Genomic DNA, 21,388 nt, shown 5'->3' with positions numbered 1-21,388 from the left:
CTTACCTGTAATCCTTTTCCAGAGAAAATGAATCACCCTACTTACTGTTTATTATAGTAAAGTTTATAAAAGTATTAGTTGGGCTAAAATCTTGATTTTTTTTCTCCTAAAGCTTAAATACTAGACTTTTATGCCAAGAAATTGCAAAACTGAAAGCATAGGAGGAGTTCCAGTAGCTTCACCTTTCTCTCAGTTCTGTAGATGACCTTTGGACTCTAAAGCCTCACCCCAGTTGGAAGCTGGCCCCAAACCAAGAAATAAAAGCACACAGCTCTCTAGAAGCCAATGCTCATGGACCAAAGTCCACTTTTGAGGTTCCTGCTCACACTGGGGAGTTCCAGACTGTCACATGGAATCTATTCATACTTCACAAGCAGCAGTTCTGACAAGCCTAACTGGTTACTTCCAGGTTAAGCTTAATAAATAGAGAAGACGCCACTCCTGGCAAGCATGTTAAGAACAGAAAACAACCAAAAGGAAAACAGAAAAAAACAAATACCTTCTTACAGGAAAGATATCACTACATTGCAACTCTGTGCCACAAATAAGGTTGGCACTCATGGCTCTGAGCTGTGTACAAAAAGTAAATAAGATGCAGTTCATTGCATCTAAAAGTATTTATTGAAACATACAATCTTTTAAAATGGAATTTGATGGTCTTAAAATGCAAATTAAAGAACTGGTGACTTGGTGGTGAATGTCAGATAAATAGAAGAGTTGGGTACTTAAAACCAAACGCTATTTATTTATTCACTTATTTTGTGGTGCTGAGGATCAAACTCAGGCCAGGTTTAATGACCAAATTTGGTTCCAAATACAAGTGTCAGGATAAGATGGCCGTGCCTAGTTGATGTCCGAATTGCCTCAATAGTGTAGAGAGGAGGAGCCAGAACTAACTCATTGAAGTATGTGGAAATTAATTTTTGTAATGTAACTGGTGACCTTTTATGAAATATGAAGTGAAACAAAAGATGTTGCTCCCTTTTTATATTTCCTTTCAAATATGCTATTTTAAACCTCAAGTGACGTATTCTTTTTACATTCCATGTGTGAACCTTACAACTGATTTCTAACCTAAGAAATATGGTGTTTTGTAATTTTGGAAAAGAACATAGTTGTTCTTTGTTTTAAATACAATTTTAATTGAAAAATAACTAGTATCCAGGACAGACAGTGATGTAGAAATTAACTGCAGATTCAGCTAGTATCTAAGCATCTTCCTTGTCTTTGGTCAGTTATGTCAGACTGGCACATGGTAACACTGTAGGAAGTAGAGAAGAGTGGTGTGAGCCTTTCTTCAATTTATGCAAATTTATTTTCACCTATGGTGGATGACAGCAGTAAATTTATTTCAATAAATGGACAAGAACAAGAACAAATAAAAGCAGCTGGAACTATTTGGGTCTTAAGGCTTAAAAATAAAAGCTTATTAAGATGGCTATTTATTTAGTTACATTTTAAATTTTCAAAAAGTTGCTCTGGTTCTTCAATTATTGAGAATAGGGTTAAATTCTGTAAAGATAGAAGCTCCATCTTTCATATTTTCTATACATATTTACATGTTCCAGGCACTGGACTGAAAACCCAACTTTAAAAAGCATAGTTTAAAATTGTAGTATACATTTTATTGGAATATGTTATATTAAAGCTTTCACATGGCCTCAATATTTTGATGACATCAAGTGAAATACAGGTACTGCCCTAGTGACCACAGCTTTCCTACTTCATTTTACACCTACAGTCTGAAGCAAGATCCAAGTGTGTATGTAGTTCTGCAGTCAAGAAAGGACTCCCTCTGAATAGTCTTATCTAGGGAAAGGCCAACCCACTTTCTCACAAAGTTGGGTTGGAAAAGGGAACCAAAGTTTTCAGTGTCTCAGGATTTTTCAGGAACAATTTGTGAATCTGTTTAAAGACATGAAAATTCACTTGGCACATTTCAGTAGAGAAAATGAAAGATGATTTTGGTCTGACAAGGTTTTAAAAGTTGTCCTGGGTTGCAGAGATGGCTCAGTGACTATGAGTGAGTGTTCTACTCTTCTTTTGTTTGTTCTTCTTTTGTTTTTTTGAGACAGGGTTTCTCTGTAGCTTTGGAGCCTGTCCTGAACTAGCTCTGTAGACCAGGCTGGCCTCGAACTCACAGAGATCCACCTGGCTCTGCCTCCTGAGTGCTGGGATTACAGGCATGTGTCACCACCGTCCGGCGAGTGTTCTACTCTTATTAGAGGTCCAAAGTTTGGTACCCAGAATCCACAACAGCTCACAACTGACTGTAACTCCAGCTCCAAGAGATCCAACACTCTTCTCTGGACTTCACAGGCACCTGCACTCTTGTGCACATATCCCCCCCCCCCCCCCACATATACACAAACACATACTTAGAAATAAACCTTTAAGAAAAAGAAAAGTTGACCCTAGTCAGTGCCTCAACCTATAAAAATCCTTAATGTAGACAGAGGGACATCTGATCTCACAGGTGGTATTGAATGGTCCTCCAGACATCAGGAACTCCCAGTATGAAAATGAGCTAAGAAATGATCAGGGATAGCATAAACTACTTGAAAATTAACTGATTCTACTCCACTTTTCTCTTTTCTAAAAATAAGTAAGTAAATAGGAGGATAACTCAAAAGATTATATCTCAATGAGCTGTTTGCTTTACTGCCCATCTCATAACCAGATATAATTTTACAGTCTTTTACATGAGCACTAATGTGAGATTCATTTGTTCTGCTCCATGTGTATATGTGCACAAGGATGACACATGTGCCTTTAAAAAACTTGGAAGAGGAACAGACAACTCAAACAGAGGTGAGTTACTGTGATCAGTGACATGCATCACTAGGCTGTCTTGTTATTTATCATACTTGACTGACATATCATTTTGGTGCCTACCCTGTGGCCTCCACTGAACCTGCCTTTCCTATCTCATCCTTCACAAACAGGAGTGAATTACAAGATGCCAAGGATGAAGAGCACATATTCTGATGCTATGAGAGTCACACTGTTCAAAACATGGTGCTCCATCATGCCCTCCTTGCCTCGTAACTAAAACCTCTCAAACCATGAGGCGAGTGAATCTCCCCTCCTTTGAAGTTTATGTCAGATAGTTGTCACAGTGATGAGAAAGCTTCACACAACAGCACTTGGTTTCATCTGATAGATTAACTGCTGTGTAATATAGCAGGCTCGGTGCTAAGCACTCAGGGTACATGAAGAAAAGATACAAGTCTTCTTCCGAAGAGGCCCGAGTCTCCCGCATTCGAGCCTGGTTAGTTTAGTTTTTACCCCACTTCTCTGGGTGGAGTGGGTATGGTATTTTCAGAGTCCCTGGCAACTCTCAAGCACGGCCACCACTGAGATCTGCTATGGTGGCAGTCAGAGGGGCAGTTAGGGAACAGGTACACGTGCAGTCTCCTGAATTAGCCAGTAAAGCTCATCTTTCAGAATCAGCCAGCCTCCTGCCTCAGAATCCCTTGAGTCTCCACCATCTGCCTTCTCAGCGTCGGACCAGGTTCTGGGATAACCAATTTTTAGACACTAAAACTGCAAGACACACTTGAATGCTAACTGAATCCCAAGTCACTGTCCTCTGGGGAAGTGCATTCTCCTAACCTGCTCCACTGCCTGTGTCCCGCTTCTACGAGAGGCCCTGCTTGCTGTCTGGGTTCTCCTACTCATCACCCGATCCCCTACTGCTGCTCTGTTTCTCTGGCAAGAACACCTACAAGCTGCTGTGCCAACCCGTTGACCTCCAGATCACTTCTGGCCAGGTCTCTCTTGTCTTCTATCTGATCTGGCTCACCTGGCCTCTCCCTCTGTTGTTGGTGTGATGCCATCAACAGCAGATACTGTTTAAAAGGATCAGACATCAGGAAGAAAGTGTCTTTGTAGGCACCACCAAATTTACTAGACAGTTCTGATCTGTTCGGTCTGTAGGTTTCTTTAGCTAACAGCTGTCTTGGGAGAGCACCACAGGCACACTTAGGCTGTTGTCTGGGTTCTCATTACCAACACAATTAGACTCTGCAGCCCTGGCTGGGCAACATCTTTGACTTCTAAGGGAGGCCAGTGATCCTGCTGACTCCAGTGGATTAAGTGAACCTTTAACTGAAACCCAATTACACTCCAAGTATCTTGTTAGGTATATTTGTGGTGTGATGTTACTTGATAAGCTTTATTTCTCTACCCAGAAGTTTAATAATGTATCACAAATGAAGGTGTTTTTCTCAAACCAAAAAGGCAAAGAGATGATCTGAAAAGAAACCAGGGTATTTTCTGAACTAAGCTTGCAAGTTTAACAACCCAAATCTTGAAATTGATAACATTTCTCCCCCTTCTCCCTCCCATTCATTCTAACATAAAGTGGGCAAAATAATACACTTAAGCATAGTAAAGGTAAAAATATAGTCAATTTTAGGCTATATTTATGTTTTGTTAGTCAGCCACTTGCAAAACCTTGAGTCCTAGTTTCTAGCCTATTTGGCTGTGCAGATTTTTATGTCTGTCCTAGCCCTCATTCTACTAAGCTGTAAACTCTAGTGTTCCCATGTGATCCTAAACCAAATGAGCAGTACAGTCCTCCCAGGGCACACACAGGACCTGCCATGTAGTCGCAGCTTGAGAAATTCACGTTGCAAGAGTGAACGTACCTGCTGACTCTAGACAAACCCAGAATGTCCCAGGGAAGCATTTTGACTTTCTGTGTCCGAGGATTCTTTCCTAAGCTGTGAGCAGCTTAAGTGTATGTTCATGTCTGTGGCTGTTGACTAGAGTTCTAGTCCAAGAACTGAATGGCCATAGATGCAACTTTTGGTGCCTATTCCAAATCAGTAACAAAACTTTCACACAGGCGGTCAATAGCCAAGCCCCCAGAGGTGGCTGTGCTAGTGTTACACCTGGCACCCTGCCATTCTGAAGGCACTGATTGTGGAACTAGGTTGATTTGAGTTTTCTTTAATCAAGGTGGGAACCCTATAGCTTAAAAGGTGCTTTTGATCTTCTAGACAGAGAGTTTCCTCATACAGTAATACAAATGCACATGAGCCCTTACAAATGTCTATCTGGTACCATGGATAGTACACATTTGGCAACTGAGGGGTTGGATTCCTCTAAAATGCATGGATATGTACACATGTCCTAGTGTATTTGTATGTCTGTCCTAGCATTTTTCTGCTTTCTTTGGAATTTTGCAAAGGTTACTCTGAGTGACATTCCCTGCCTCACTTTGTAAAGATCACTTTTGTCAAACACCTACCTACAAACTAGTTTAGGAGTAGATGAAAGCAGTCATGAAGAAATGGGATGTAGTGGGTAGACTGTTCCTCTGAGGGCGCACTGTTGATATTTTTCAGGTAATAGGCATTTCAAGGAGAAGTTTCCTATGTTTACATTTTCCTTACAGGAAAATAACTATAACATTATCTACTTGCCCTGTGTTCATTTCACTTTTGAAAACAGGGGCTCACTAAAACAAAATCCCTTACACTAGAATAAATTTTTTAAAAAAGGTAACTGGATGACAATTTCTACTCTTTATGTTACTGGTGCTTTCTTTTATGAAACTTCAGTGAACAGAAATAAAAATTTTATAACAGAACAAATTGAACAAAAATGGAAATCATCATCATCGTGTAGTGATTAGGAACTAACTGAGCAATGGGCACTATAAACTTTGTTTTCATAATACAGGAGACACTGTCTTCTGTGGGCCCATCATGGCTGTGTTAGCTCAGTCAACCATGCAAACAGGACCATTGTTAGTCTTAGTTTAACCCCGGGTCAGCAAACCATGGCTGATGGGCTAAATCTGGCCTATTGCCTCTTTATGTATGGCCCACAAAGCAATAATGATTTTCATATTTTTAAATTCAAAAGAGGGTGGCACACATCTTTAATCCCACCACTTGGAAGGCATATCTTTGAGGCCAGCTTGGTCTACATAGCAAGTTTCAGGCCAGCCTGGACTACATAATGAGACCTTGTCTCAAAATAAACAAACAAACAAAAACCCAGAAGAAAAAAATAACAGCTGAGAAAACATCAAAAGAAGATTAATATTTCAAGATATGGGAATATAATGTGGAATTCAAATCTTCTAGTGTGCATATTGCATGATATTTATATAATGTGCAGAATGCATGCTAGTATATGATGCATTTATGTAATGTACATGAAAAGGTTTTATTGGAGCACAGCTACACTTGTTCATGCACTTGTCTGTGGTTGCCTTCATGTCCTGGCAGGCCAAGGTTGTAACAAGGACCATATGGCTGTAAAGCTGAAAATTCTACCTTGCCTTTAAGAGAAAGCGTGCTGACCTCTGGTTTAATTTTGGAGTTGAAATTCTATATGATCTACATCTGTGTACAGGGCATACCCATGCCCTGGGCTATTGCCGCTCCCTCTGTGATTAGAAAATACCTTATCAGGGCTAAAGGCCAGGTTCTAATAGGAACAGCTTTCTAGGGATGCTTGCTTAGGGTGGGTCCTGGAAGAATACCCTGTGGTTAGGTTTGAAGCACAGTCCTTTTATTTCTCCCCTTTGGCACTTGGATTAAACTCTGGTTCCTGTGCATGATAGTTGTTCCACAGCTGAGTGACACCCTATGCTGGGGATGAAGCAAGGACCCACCTGGACGTGTCTCTGCCACGACAGGGCCAGCAAGCTCAGAAGGCTTCCCAACGCCTGCCTGGTTGATGGCACGCACACGGAACACGTAGCTGACACCCTCTTTGAGGCCTTGCACCTGGAATAAGCAGGTTTAGAAGTAACATAACATATGTGTCTTACGTCACATAAACAGGTTTGTTCTTCCTCTGCAGGTATCGTTAATCACACACCACCAAGGAAGCAGGGCTTATGCTCTAGAGCTGACCTGTGTCATTCAGGTGGCTTTGACTTTGGTCTTGCCTCTCTGTGGACCAGCTGTCAAAGTTGCTAAAACCCTGCCAGCCCTGTCATTCTCCCATTCTCTCACGAGTAATTTAAGCACCTCCAGAATCAATGCTTCTGACATATATGTGTACTTTGGATGAGTTAGCAGCCTTCTTCTTTGGTCCAAAAGGTAAAATACAAAGAGTTCAAAACAGCATTTATGTTACACACTCTGCAGTGATTCCCTTGTCAAAAAGACATTTTTTATTTGCTCAAAAGTACATTACAGATGCTGGAGGGATGGCTCAGAGCACTGGCTGCTCTTCCAGAGGAACCTGGTTCACTTCCCAGCACCCACATAGCAGCCCTCAACTGTCTGTAACTCCAGTTCCAGGGGATCTGACACACCCTTCTGGCCTCCATGGGCACTAGGCATACACATGATGCACAGACATACATGCAGTAAAACACTCATTCACATAAAATAAAATCAAAATTAAAAGTATATTGTAGAACTAAAACATAAACAAACATTGTACCTGTAAATTTAATGCCTATTTCTCACTAAATATGCAGGAGACTAATATAATTGAGAATTTAAAAAGCTTGTGAATAATCAAAGTGTATTAAAATTCTACACCCTCTTAGAAAACCAGCCCATATGTCTATCAACAGTTGAATTGATAAAGGAAATTTTATACATTTATACAATGGAATTTTATTTAGCTGGAAAGAATGAAATTATAAAATTTGCGTGAAAATGGGGGTGGGCCTGGAGCTCACTGGCCTAAATGAAATATGCAAGTCTCAAAAAGACAAAGGCCTTGCTTCATCTCCCAGATGGAACACAAATTTAAATGTTTGCATTCAGAGAGCATAAAGCAGAAGAGGAATTAGGAAGAGAGGAAACCTAAAGGGAAGGAGGAGGGGAAGAAGAGAGGAAACCTAAAGGGAAGGAGGAGGGGAAGAAGAGAGGCTAGTGGAATTTATGGGAGATGAAAGTGGAAGGGGATTTCACAGGAAGAGGCAGGAGCCAGCCATCGCCCAGCCGGTGGGGAGAGGAAGCAGAGGGAGCTGGGAGGAGGCTAAGAACAACGGAGAATGATACCTGTGTTTTAAAATGTTACATTACTTTGCATGCTAACAAAAATAATTAAAAATATATTACATCTGAGCTGGAGCAATGGCTCAGAGGTTAAGAGCACTGGCTGCTCTTCCAAAGGACCTGGGTTCAATTCCCAGCACCCACATGGCAGCTCACAGCTGTCTGTAACTCCAGTTCCAGGGAATCTGGCATCCTCACACAGACATACATGCAGGCAAAACCCCAATGTACATAATAAGTAAATAAATCTTTAAAGAATATTCTATATCCTTGATTTTAAAAATCGTTTATTACTGTTGTCTATGCACAATGGGGCAGGAATACCGGCCATGCCACGGCACACATGTTGTCAGAGGACAACCTGTGAGCGCCAGCTCTCTCCTCCCACCATGTGGGGTCTGTGGACTGAACTTGGGTTGCCAAGCTTGGCAGCAAGTGCTTTAACTTGCTGAGCTTGGCAAAGTAGCAGCCTCAAGACCAGGGGTTTTTGTTTCTTGGTTCTTAAACTTTTATGTGTGTGAGCATTTTCCCTGCAGGTATGTTTGTGCACTATATGCTTGCCAGTGAAGACCAGAAGAGGGCATCAGGTCTCTGGGATCTGGAGTCACAAATGGCCATGAGTGGCCATATGAATGCTGGGAACTGAACCTGGGTCCTCTGCAAGGCAGGGAGTTTCTCCAGCCCTCTCAGTTTTAAATAATCAAGATGGCTGCTAAGAACATGTCTCATAAATGTGTGTGTTGGTTTGGGCTCTGTGCTGTTATTGTTCCCAGTATTAACAACACTGTTAATATTATTTATCAAAATTCTTTTATTTTTAAAACATATAATTTCAAAAAATTGTTTTAGGAAGGAATTTATTATACCCAGGAGGTGTAATTTCTCCCCTGATGCTGTGGTAGAGACCAACATTCTAAATTTGACTCAAACCCAACAGTGCTGGGAAACATGTAGTCAATAAATAAAGCCTTTGTGACTATGGTGATGTTTTATTTGTGCTGAAATGTAATTTTATTTGTATGTTAATAAATAAAGTTGCCTGGGGGTCAGAGCTAATAGCAAGCCATAGCAGAAATCTGGCAGTGGTAGCACACGCCCTTAATCCTGATCACATGATGGGCAGATCTCTGTGTGTTCAAGGACACAGCCAGCATGGAGACACACACCTTTAATCTCAATACCAACCATAGAAGAACTGGAGGTCTGTACAGACAGGCAGTGACGAGGAGGTCATGTGGTTGGGTTTACAACCAATGAGAAGGCAGAACAGAAAGTCAATAAAAAGACAGACATACAGGAAGTAGGTCTCTTTCTCAGGGGAAGGACGGCAGCGGCAGTGAGGGGTAAGAAGGCGGTTTTAATCTTAGCTCTTAGCTACTGCTCTGACCTCTTGGGCTTGCATTTGGCTCTGTGTTTCTTATTTAATAAGACCATTACATCTACATGTGACTATGAATGTAGACTAGCTATGCTTTTACTGTTAGGTTTAAATCTAACTGTTGGATTGGGTTCTGATGGCAGCAGAATACTATTATATAGTGATAGCTCTCACTGGAGCTATGAACTTTGCTGCTTTGTTTTGTTTATGAAGCAAGGTCTTGTATAGACCAGGCTGGCCTGGAATTTACTATGTAGTGGAAGCTGACCTTGAACTTGTGGTTTTCCTGCTTGTCTACCAAATACTAGGATTACAGGCTTGCCACCACACTTAGCTGAGATAATGAATTTTCAGAAATTGATAATTTCAAAATTGAAAGAGGTTCAGTTTATAAGTAAACTTGAACTAGGGCAAAGGCTAAATGCATAGAGTTTAATATATTTCAAATTCTACATTGAGAAATAACGCCAAGAAAGGAACAGGAACATTTTCTTGTGATAAAAACAGACCAGTCACCAGGTGCCTGTCACATCTGTACCTGGCACGTAGTTGATGAGTGGTTGTGAGTTGGGTTTCTGTGACACAAGGAAGTAACCTGCATTCCAGAGTCTAGTCAGTGCTGAGACAGAAATACAGCTGCACTCTTCCACTACCCCAGCACAAGGACAACACCATGACTAACTCATAATCGATGCATACATACTCTCAGACTTCTTTTCCTTTCCTCTAATCTGAACAGGAATTATGTTCTGTCTTCTTCGATCCACTCCTGGCTCACACTCTCTAGTTTTGAACTGCTGGCTATGAATGCAGTTTGCAAGTTTTGAGTGGTTGTGGTTGAGTCACCATAATAAAGCTATAGGCTATGGAATCATAATCCTTGCCCTGCTACAGATTTAGGGTCTTCGGGCACTCTGTCTGTGCCCACCTCCAGGGGAAACATTCTTTTGAGGCTCCCAGCCAACACAACTAAGAAGACCTGTTGCTTCCAAACAGCATCTGTGTGTCAGCAAGGCCCAGGTTCAGCGAGCACATGCAGGGAGACTGGAGGCAGTGGTATGGAAAGGGTGAGGTGAAGGTCAAGAGTTGAGTGAACCCATTCCAGGAAGCTCCGAGTGTTCATGTGAGTGCAGGCATGCCTGAGGAAGTGAAGTGAGACAGGGCATGACTCCAGAGAGCCTGCAGTTACAGCAGTACCAGTGTGAACTCTGTGAAAAGAGCACCCTCCAGGAAAAGGCCACTGTCAAAAATGATTAGAAGAGAATGAGAATCACCTTAGGGGGAGCAATGAACAAAAACTCTGAGGGGTATGTCAAAGCAAAGAGGGGAAGAAGAGGGAGGAGGGAGCTGGTGGATGCCTTTCAAAGCCAGATTTAAGGAATTCAGGTGAAATGTCACCAAACAATTTCAAGCATCAAAAAATTCCCCAGCCTTAATTACTGCCAAGTAGATGGAATCTTACCAGGAGCCCAATCTATGAAATTGATTCTGATTATGTTAGCTTAGTATTAGTTTTCCTTTTTAGGGAGAAAAGGCATGCTAAAAATCACAGGGCATCCTCTTACCCTCAGATACGTGTTCCCAAGGGCTGCCTCATTGAGACCTCGCCATTGGTCATCTTTGGCACTGGCTTCCTTCAGGTCCACAAAGTAACCAGTGACTGGAGTCCGCCCTGAGTAGACTGGAGGCTTCCACTGGAGAACCAGGGAGTTCTTCCTGACTTCGCTAAGCTTTAGGCTGTGTGGTGGTCCTGAGTCAGGGGGAGAGAGCAGCAGAAGTCAGTGTGCATGAGGAGACTCACTATGGTTACATTCACACCCACATCTAGGATGTCTCAGCTGACCTGCCTGCTGGTATTCCCTATAGAAATCTACCAGTCTCCTGAAAGTAGGCATGTCATAGCCACTGCAACTTTCTACAGCTGCTGTGCAACAACTTATTGAGCACAGGTGGTCCAGGCCATGCCTAGATGCTTCTGGGAGCTGGATCAAGCATCCCCCAGGCTGTTCTTGGGTGGACAAGTCATCACTGATTTCAATCCCTCTTAGAGCAGTTAGCAGACAGTCCACAGAAACCAAGTAACTCGATAACACTATGAAGCAAAGACACTATGATGTATGCTGTGTACATGTCTGCATTTCTAAACAGTCTAAACTATGATGTCACCACCTGTACCTTTGTGTGATCACTGGCTGCTATTAAGTGATGTACACATTTTTTTTTTTCAAATAACAACGTCTGTCTAAACAGCCAATCACAATCACCTGAAGTGACTCACAGTGACTTGACATCAACTGCAAACACCAGCACTGCCATGCTATGTTTCAGCATTTCACAACCGGTAGTTCAATATTTGCCTCCCTATTTACCCGCCTTAGAAATTTCAAATATGCACCATTCCTATTTTCCAATGTCATCTCTTGAAATAGACTCAAATAGTAGCCTCAAATAGTGTGGTACATTCTGCTTAGCAAAGGGCTTTAGTGACCATGAATTTGGGCATCCAAGTAGGCAGCCCCTCTTTGCAGAGGTGAGCCAAAGTTCTGCGCTGTATCTCCTTAGGGAAGAGGAAGGCCACATTTCCAGCCCTGAATCTGTCACTTGCTACCCATGTGACTTTCCATGTGTCATTTAACTTGTACCTCAGTTTAGTCACCCTCACAATGAAAGGAAGGGAAATGTTCTTACTTCTACCTCCTAGAACAGCTTCCCAATGCCTGCTTGGTCAATACTACTCATTAAGTCAAGAATGGATCGAGGTGGTCAGTGGGGTGTTTCTTGTCTTAGCCCACCCTGCAACTCTTTCCTCAGCTTGATCACTTTCTGTGGGTGCCTTTAGTGCAGGCCTGCTCATAATTGCTAAGTCTGTAGACAGTCACATTTTACTTTAAGAATTATAAGAATTTGGAATCAGATCCATGCTGTGGAGCAATCTTTTTATACATTATGAATATTTGTTGCTCTCATTGGTTTAGTAAAGGGCTAAATGGTCAATAGCTAGGCAGGTAGAGGTTAGGCGGGACTTGTGAACAAAAAGAGAGCACAGGGATGAAGAAAGGTGGGGTCACCAGAAGACACAGAGAAAGCAGGAACTGAACATGCCATACTGAGATAAGGTACCAAGCCACGTGGTAGAACATAGATTAAAAATATGGGTTATAATAATCAAACTTGTAGTCATATGAGGAATGTTTTCAAGGTTAAACAGATATATTTAAATCGATAGATTGTCTTCAAACACTTCAAAATCCTATAAAATAACCTGAGGCTTTTCATGACAATAAGATATTGTAACTGTAATTCTTACTTGATAACTTTTTTAAAAAGATTTATTTATTTATTATGTATACAGTGTTCTGTTTTATATGTATGCCTGCAGGCCAGAAGAGGGCACCAGAACTCATTACAGATGGTTGTGAGCCACTATTTGATTGTTGGGAATTGAACTCAAGATCTCTGGAAGAACAGTCAGTGCTCTTAACCTCTGAGCCATCTCTCCAGCCTCCACTTGACAACTTTTTAATTGTATATAACTTTGCTATGTTAAAGTCAAAACCTTCCTTTTTAATCAGACAAAAGAAAGAAATGCTGTGGAATAATCCTATTCTACACTGTAAAGATGTGTTGCTCTCATTGGTTTAATAAGGTTAGGTGAGACAGCCAGACTGAGGGAATGCTAGGAAGGAGGGAAGAGTCACCAGCCAGACACAGAGGGAGAGGATGTGTAGAAAATGAAGTAATAGGTCATGAGCCATGTAGCAGCACATAAATTAATAGAAATGGGTTAATTTAAGTTGTAAAAGCTTGCTAGTAACAAGCCTGAGCTACCAGTCAAGCATTTATAATAAGTCTCTGTGTGGGTATTTGGGAGCTGGCTGGTTATTCTTATTTCATATTCATACTTGACAGAATTTCTTATTCATATTTGACAGAAGTCAAGCAGAAAGGTATTTGCTAAGTAGGGCAACATGGTGGTTCTTCTGGGGCACAGGGTTTCAGATAGAGGAAGGGATGGCAGAGTGGGTGGAGTGGGCATACTGACCCACATACACAGGGTGCCTTTATGTGGTCTGGAGTTTTTATAAAATCTATTATTGTATCATGCCAATTATTATATATGTTGATTATCAAACCAAGGAATCCTGTGTCATTCAGAATATTTGGGTCTCAGAAATCAATAACAAAATCAGAAGCAAAATAAAATCATCTATAATGTGCATATTACTAGTTGGGATCTTAATACATAATAAGTCTGATTGTAGTCAGTGTTTATATGTGTCTGGTTTTATGTCATTATATGAGGTGTAAGCATGGGTAAGCTCTTCTGGTGCTTACTTCTTTTTTTTTTTCTTCCTCATGTACCCAACCACCTCCATGACAACCTCCACAGCAGACTACTTGCAAACCAGATCCCAGACTCCTGAGGGGAGGGAGTGGAGTGTAGACATGCACATACTAGGGCTTAGTAGAGAGAGGCAAGTAGAGAAAAGCCAGGCTCATATCCCAGCCAGGCATGATAAGCCCAAGTAGAAGTTAAGGAAGAGCTAAGACAAGGGAGAAGGCCATGGAGAAGTCACCATCTTAGCCAGGTCTCCAGAAGGAGATCCGTGTGTTGATAGATGAGTACTTCAGGGCAAAACAGCAATGAAGGATGCAGGAAATAGTTCTGGGAATAAATATGCTGTGGGATATGAACTGATGATGCTCTCAAGTGGCCTTTAAGAGACAGATGAAAAGTTTAGAAGTCCTTCCAGGTGCTCACTTGGCACTTAAACTGTGTGATTCTGTCAGTCCTCCAAACAGAGTCTGAGCAATGGCAGCTGTGGGTTTTAGTTGAAATAGGAGAATGAGGAATTTATTTTCAAGTTTACATTGCTAACTACCTTTTATCTATTATTTAATGCTACCATAAAATATTTGAGGTAACTACAGCAAGCATGTCCTTGTCTCTCAAATGTCATCCAGGTGGTGCTTCAGTGAATCACAATGTGTAGATTTTGTTGGAGGACAGACACAGTTCGCCCTTTACCTGGAACAGCAATGGTCCATTCTTCACACTTGAAACACTCACTCACTGCAGAGGGTGCTCCCAGCCCAGCGATGTTCATGGCTGACACTTGGAACTGGTACACAGTGTTTTCCTTCAAATTGCTAATCTACAACATTGATAACATCACAAGCAGTTGTTCAGCCTTTTATTTATTTAACTCTGTGTCACAAATATATCCTAGGGTGATCTAGTTTTATTACATTTGTTTAACATTTAACTTATTTACTTTTTGTGTTGGATCTATCCTAGAGTGACCCCCTGTAAGTCACACCCTTTTATAATCACATTCCTGCTTGTAGCCTAAAGAACAGCCTCCTGTTACTTCTGTTTCAGGGAATCGGATGCCCTCTCTTGGCCTCTAAGGGTACCTGCATATATATAGCACATATGCAGATAAGCCCAAATCATAGGATATATCTTTCAAGGCAGAGTGGGAGGAAATGAAATGATTTTTAAACTATATTCAGAGCCAGTACAATATCTCAGTGCATAAAGATGCTGCCAAGCCTGATACCCTGAGTTCAATCCCCAGCACCCCCAGGATGGGAAGAGACCTAACTCCAGCAAGTGTTCTCTAACCTCCAGATAGGTGGGCACACACAAAATTAATAAATGTATACAAACGTTTAAAATAGTCAAAAGTAGTCAATAAAGAACAGAAAAATGCACATGGTAAAAAGATCAAGTAGAACATATATAATTAGGTGATTAGGTTAAAAAAATATGTAGTAAGGTTAAAATAAGATTAAACATTCCTAAATGATATAAAATATAAACTGTCAGGCCAAGGGAACTATGTTTTTTTAGACAGAATCTCATTATAGCCCAGGCTGGCCTTGAACTCTTGGTCCTGCTGCCCTGACTTCCAGAGTGCTAGGGTCATAAGTTTACACCTACTTAATGCTACTTCCAAGAGATACATAAAAAGCATTACAGAAAGATTGATTAAATGATGTTTCAATATTAAATTACATGATGAAAGTAACGTGCCATGTAAACACCAACTAAAAGAAAATGTACACATTGTCACTAATAATTGCAAACACAGCCTTTCAGGCAAAACTTACCATTAGCACTAAAGATTTACTTTGTATTCATCTAATAAGGTCACCTTAAATATATATATAATGAGCAGGTTTTCTTGTGAGAGGATCCCACAATTTTCCCTTCCTGTACATTGTTCATATTATTCATTGGTGTCAAATTCTAGTTAGTTTCAGGATAATCTCATTCATTAACACTGCAGCAAGAAGTCTGGGTGATAACTAGCGATAAAATCCGGATATAGTTGAAAGTGGTACAAAGATTTAGTCCATTACTTGACTGCATTTCATTGAAATTCAAGGAAGACTCCTCCGACCTCCTCCTGACAACTTTCGCTTTTTAAAAATAATTTGAATTTACCTTTAACAAGCAAGGACTATGTAAAACTTTCCTCCATCTGGTAATACTGGCTACGAAACAACTATAGTGTGATAGTGACAGGACTGGTGCTGTGGTCAGTGACCAAGTGCTTCTCTGGCGTGATTGAGGCCCTGGCTTCCAGCCTTAGCACTTCAAAAGCAAAACAAGAAAATACGGTGTGGTCACATGTGGCTAAAACCCAAGCAGGGCGATTGTGAGGCAGGAGGATTGCTGCAACCTAGGTCAGTGTCCGTTACATAGTAAGATCTTGTATCAAAAAATAAAACAAACAACCAAAACCCAAAGAATCCTGTCTAGAATGACAACATTACCACACCTATTCAACCCTGTTAAAGGCCTCAGGTAGAAAGTAAAATGAAGCATAAAGTGTAAAATTTGGATGTGAAGAAGTAAATATATTATTTGCATTTCATAGGACTGTTTCTAAAGTGATTCCCAAAGGACTTTTAATTAATTTTTAAATTAACAAAAACTAAAACAGCTATATGTAAAATCAGTATATGTTATTTGTATTTTTCTTTCTGGGAGTTGTCCTCTTACCTCCTCAAGTATGACCTCTCCCAACAAAAATAAATGGAGAAAAATACTAATGCTCGTGGGTTAGAAGAATCAATATATTTAATGTGTCAATTACTCAACTTACTGATAAATTCTATGCACTCTCCATTAGAATTCTAATAGGTTTTAGTTTATTATTTTCCTTATTCTTTGTCTTGTTTTTTGGCAAAACTTACTAGAAACATAATTCCATAATTTATATCAAAGTACCAAGCGCTAAAACTGACCCTGAACAGTTAATGAAGTGGAAGAAGGCAGTTGTTTGCTGGAAACAGTAATAACTGGTTAGTGGGACATTAGTTCAGTGTTGGATGAACTGACTAGTGGGACACAGCACAAGGACAGACACAAATACAAAGCATCATGGGGAAAGGAGGAATTTCATGAGGCAGTTCTGACACGGCTGTCTCCGTTGGGAGACAGTCAATTCCGACCCTCCACTCACAGCACACACAAACTTCAAAGGGGACTAACAACTGAAATATAAGTGGCTGCAGTTCCTCATGCTATGGTGACTCCAACCATACAATTATCTCATTGCTACTGTGTGAACCATGATGGAAGTATCTGTGTTTTCAGATGGCCTTAGGACCCCTGTGAAAGGGTAGTTCGACCCCAAAGGGGTTCCGACCCACAGGTTGAGAACAGCTGCTCTAGAGAAGAACCGAGTGCAGAACTTCTGTGATCCTGGCATAAAGGAGACCTCTCTTCCAAAAGGCACCAAGATCACTGACTTTGTTTCCAGCAATAAAGGTTGCTGCTCGCTGGGGAGAAAGCCATGAGAAAATGGGGGAACTGTGAGTGGGCGTGCTGCAGGAGAGGATGTAAAAATGTGGGTGTGCTGCAGGAGAGGATGTAAAAATGTGGGCGTGCTGCAGGAGAGGATGTAAAAATGAAGCCTAGATACAGGGAAGACGCTCAAATGTATTTGACACTCCAGTTATCAAAACTGAGAAGGTCTGCATAGCCAAATGTGGGTCAAGATGCAGACGTTGTGTGATGTAGCTGAAAAGTGTTAAACGGCCCACACAGCAATCAGTGAGGGAATGGGGGGCATATTGTGATGCAGTCACATGGTGGAACACTGTATGTAATAAAAATAAAGCTGTACCATAGCAACGTGGGAGAATTTTAAGGATACAACTTTGTGGTTGGGTGTGGTGGTGCATGCCTGTAATACTAGTACTTTGGAGGGTGAGGAGTAGGATTAGAAGCTTGAGATTAGCCTGGGCCACAAAATGAAAACTTGTGACACAAAACAAAAACAGAACTATTTTGCATCAGCATGCCTGATCTGTGTGTGATAGTTCATAAATTTCAAATGTTCAATAGAAAGAGTGTGGCATGGACTTCAAGGTGAGCTGGTCTGGCCTTGTTCTGGACTTTCACTGTGTGGGTGTCTGTGGGTGCTGGGGAGTCAGTACCTGGGCCTAGCAGGTGATGCTCTAACAAAGATCAGCAGCTGTGCCAACAGAGAGCCGGTGGGGTCTGTGATAGGCAGAGGAGTAGAGGCCTCCCCAACAGGAGACACATGCTCTCTTTCTGGCCATAAGAGCCACTATTAAAGTGAACACACAGCAAGGGGAGGGCCAGGTAAGCTAGCCACACCATCATGACTTTAACTGTGAAAATTAAAAAACAACTCCAGAGTTCTAAGATCTAGCACTGTCTGAGGCTAGTGGCATAGTTACCCATGTTTTCTAAGTTTTGAAAGAAAATACTAGTTTCATAATAAATGTACATTTTGTGGTAAATATTCTTTAAAAAATCAGGTTTACATGCATGAATCAGAAAACATAAGCCCCTCTTGGCTAGCCATATCAACCTTATCTACCAAGGATTTTTTTTATAAAAATTGTCACGCCAGAGTTGACAATGAACACTGACAAAATGACAGACACCCTTGAACAGGTCCTGGGTGTGTACATGCAAGCACAGTCTCATTCACAGGATGCATCCCACCACAGAGACACGGGCTGGCCTACCTTGTATGCTGCATCACTGATGGCCTTGATGTTGGCTTCTCTCCATTTTCCTGGCACCCCACCAATTACCTCACGATAGTTCACATAGTAGCCCATGATCTCCGCCCCTCCAGTTGCGTCTGGTTGCTTCCATCCAAGAACCATTGAGTCCCGAAAACTTTCAAGACAAGTGATGTCATAGGGTGGAGATGGTGCCGCTGTTGCGACATAAATAGCTCGTAAGAGGGAAATGCATTTATAATTCTGTATACATCCACCATGCTTACCTGGTGCCACATATGAGGGCACTTGATGTCGTATACAATGAAAATGTGAGATTGACCTGAAACTTGCCACCTGACTTGGTGTATGAGGAAAAACATTGACTTTGAGAAAGTATACTGAGATCATTAAACTGAGTTTTAAAAAACTTGTCTGGTAAACTGCCATGTCCTCAGAAAATGATCTTTTTCCCATAGGAAGAAATGTTTCCCTCAAGATCTACACCTTTTTGTGGTTTTATTTTAATTTGATCTCTAATGACAACAGACTGTGTACATGTCTTGGTTTCCATATCAGTTTGCTTATTTGTCACCTCCATACAGTTCCAAATGGTTTCATATTCATGTATACTTACCCTGGGAGACTTTGTGTATACTCCAGTCAGTAAAATATCCCGGATCTCAGTTAAATACACCTTTAAAAAATATTCTATAGCACAAAGCATGATCTGCCATATGACGTTCTCTTGGTAGATACATGTTCATCACAACATTTTAAACTCCTAGGATTCTAAATTCCTGGTGTTAGAATGTTTTACATAGCACACGATACTATATAGCTGTCTCTGCATTTGCTACTGCCAGCTAGAAAAAAAAATTAAAGGGTATTTCAAAGCTTGTTGTACATTTATATGATTTGCAGGTCCACTTTACGTTTGGCTGCTGAAATGATGGTTTTCAATGAAGAAAGAGAGGTACAGTCATAGCGAGAAGTCTATCTAGATGAAATGTCCAAAACTTTGTTTGGATTATAAGAGTTACAGAAATGATCATATTCCTATTCAAAACTATTTTCAGAACAAAGAAAACCTTTAGAATAAAGTCATTTCTCTCTCTCTCTCTCTCTCTCTCTCTCTCTCTCTCTCTCTCTCTCTCACACACACACACACACACACACACACACACACATCCCTTTTTTCTCTCTATTTTCTATTTCAGAGCACTTTTCAGGATAGAGCCTCAAGTGACTATTCCATTTCTTCTTAATTAATGGGATGAATAAGGGTTCAAAATGAAAAAGTGGAGGAGGTATGAAAGTTGAGTGGCTAGAGATGAGGAATGGACAGGGGGCAGTTAAAATTTATCAGCACTTTTATCTGATGCATTGTCTCCTAGAACACAAACATACCCCACAGCACCCAACCAGCTCACGTTTAGCTTCCTAATAAACCATCTTCCGTGAGTCCCTTCATGGACTGTAGTTTCTCTATGGAATGTAATTCTCTGTGGCTATAATACCATTCTGAACTTTTCCCAGCTGCTAAGAACTAGTGATTTGAGTGAAATATGAATGATCACTTAAAAACTGAGGCTGAACAATGGGAATTAATGGCTCTGACCTTGGGACACCATCACTTCATCATGAATTATTTTCCTCTACCTGTTCTGAGCATGAGCATGCCAAAGAGCTTATGTCAAGATCACTCAGCTTCACACAACCTGATTAATCATCAAGTCCCTTCTACCCTCATGTCTGGGCCTGGGATATCTTCCTGGCTAACTCCTCCTCTGTCAAACAGTCCTGTAAACATTTCATCATTGCTAAGGCTAAGAAATAGTGCATACAAGCCAACCCCACACAGCAACTTTGATTAGATGAAAGCGTGCTGAATGGCTAATAGAAACAGAAAATTCAGAACCAACAAATGAGGTATGAACACGGATGAAGCATATGATCTGGACAATGAGAGGTGAGGACACTGATGGAGACAGATGAAGGGCTGGACTTGGCAGTTCTCACCTACTGGGTCCTTCTTCTTTCTTGGGGACTCAGATTTACTTTGCTCCTTGGGAGCTGCCTTCTGTGGTGGCGGGCTGAGCTCCTCCTGAACTGATTCACTCACTTTACTCACTTCTGCCTGGCCCGGGCTGGAAGGGCTACTGGGTGGTGATGGTTTGTTAGGTTTGCTACTGAGCAAAGCATCTTTTTGAGAGGTTGGTGGGGAGGCTCCATTCATGCCCCCCCTGGAGTCTGTTAGTCCAGCAGGCGCATCACTCAGTTGAAGCCACACATCTGGAGACACTCCTCCCCCTACAGTCACCAGACAACAACAGAAACGACGTGAGCCAGACCCCATACGTGTTACTCTTGAGTAACAAACAGAAGCATTAGGACTGCAAGCAGAGCGAAAAACAATCTTGGTTTGACAGAATTTACGCCAGGGAACACTTCAACTTCTCCATATTTTTGGGAAAAAGAAGAAACCACAGACGGAACAGGAACCATTTCTATTTGCAGAACCCAAAGGGTTTTAGTTTATACAGGAAAAAAAAAAAAAGCAAATCTCAGGCAATTCTTGAGAGGTAATATGCTCTAATATTCAACATTATAGAGGAAGGACCACAAAGTGCACGAGACACAATATTAAAGATCCTAACTGCATGACAGAATCGGGACTGTCAGTGCAACAGTAAGGCACTGTACCTCCCAACCCCCAAGAGAACATGTCTGCCACTGCCTACCTTAAACTAATGCCAAAGAAGAAAACTAACATTAATTCTTTGGATTTTGAGGCAGGGTCTTGCTATGTAACCCAGGATGACCTTGAATTTTCAATCCTCCTGCTTCTTCTTTCCCAACTGTTTCAATGATAGGTATGCACCATTGCACCTGCTTTATGTTTTTACAGTGGTATTGGGGCGTTACACGCCATGACATTGTGCCTTATTACTGAGACCCATAACTACATAGTTCTATTAATACATTAGCATATTACAGATTTTATTTTTGTTTTTCTGAATTAGCTGGG

The 21,388-nt window shown here is 41.2% G+C and overlaps 1 protein-coding gene across 1 annotated transcript in view; it reads right to left on the bottom strand.

Annotated features, from left to right (window-relative positions):
• The window catches only part of Myom1 (myomesin 1), a 118,709-nt gene that overhangs the window by 31,959 nt on the left and 65,362 nt on the right, over positions 1-21,388 (bottom strand). Inside the window, exons 17-21 of the mRNA XM_036173634.1 lie at positions 20,380-20,670; positions 18,379-18,575; positions 14,390-14,516; positions 10,926-11,110; positions 6,635-6,749 (exon numbers count right to left, since the gene is read on the bottom strand). Coding sequence (XP_036029527.1) covers positions 6,635-6,749; positions 10,926-11,110; positions 14,390-14,516; positions 18,379-18,575; positions 20,380-20,670 — 915 coding nt within the window. The remainder of the gene's footprint in view (positions 1-6,634; positions 6,750-10,925; positions 11,111-14,389; positions 14,517-18,378; positions 18,576-20,379; positions 20,671-21,388) is intronic.

The sequence above is a fragment of the Onychomys torridus genome, chromosome 23 (assembly GCF_903995425.1).
Source record: "Onychomys torridus chromosome 23, mOncTor1.1, whole genome shotgun sequence".
Classification (NCBI taxonomy): domain Eukaryota; kingdom Metazoa; phylum Chordata; class Mammalia; order Rodentia; family Cricetidae; genus Onychomys; species Onychomys torridus.
Note: the sequence above shows the minus strand (reverse complement) of the source record. Positions and strands in the feature narration are given on the sequence as shown.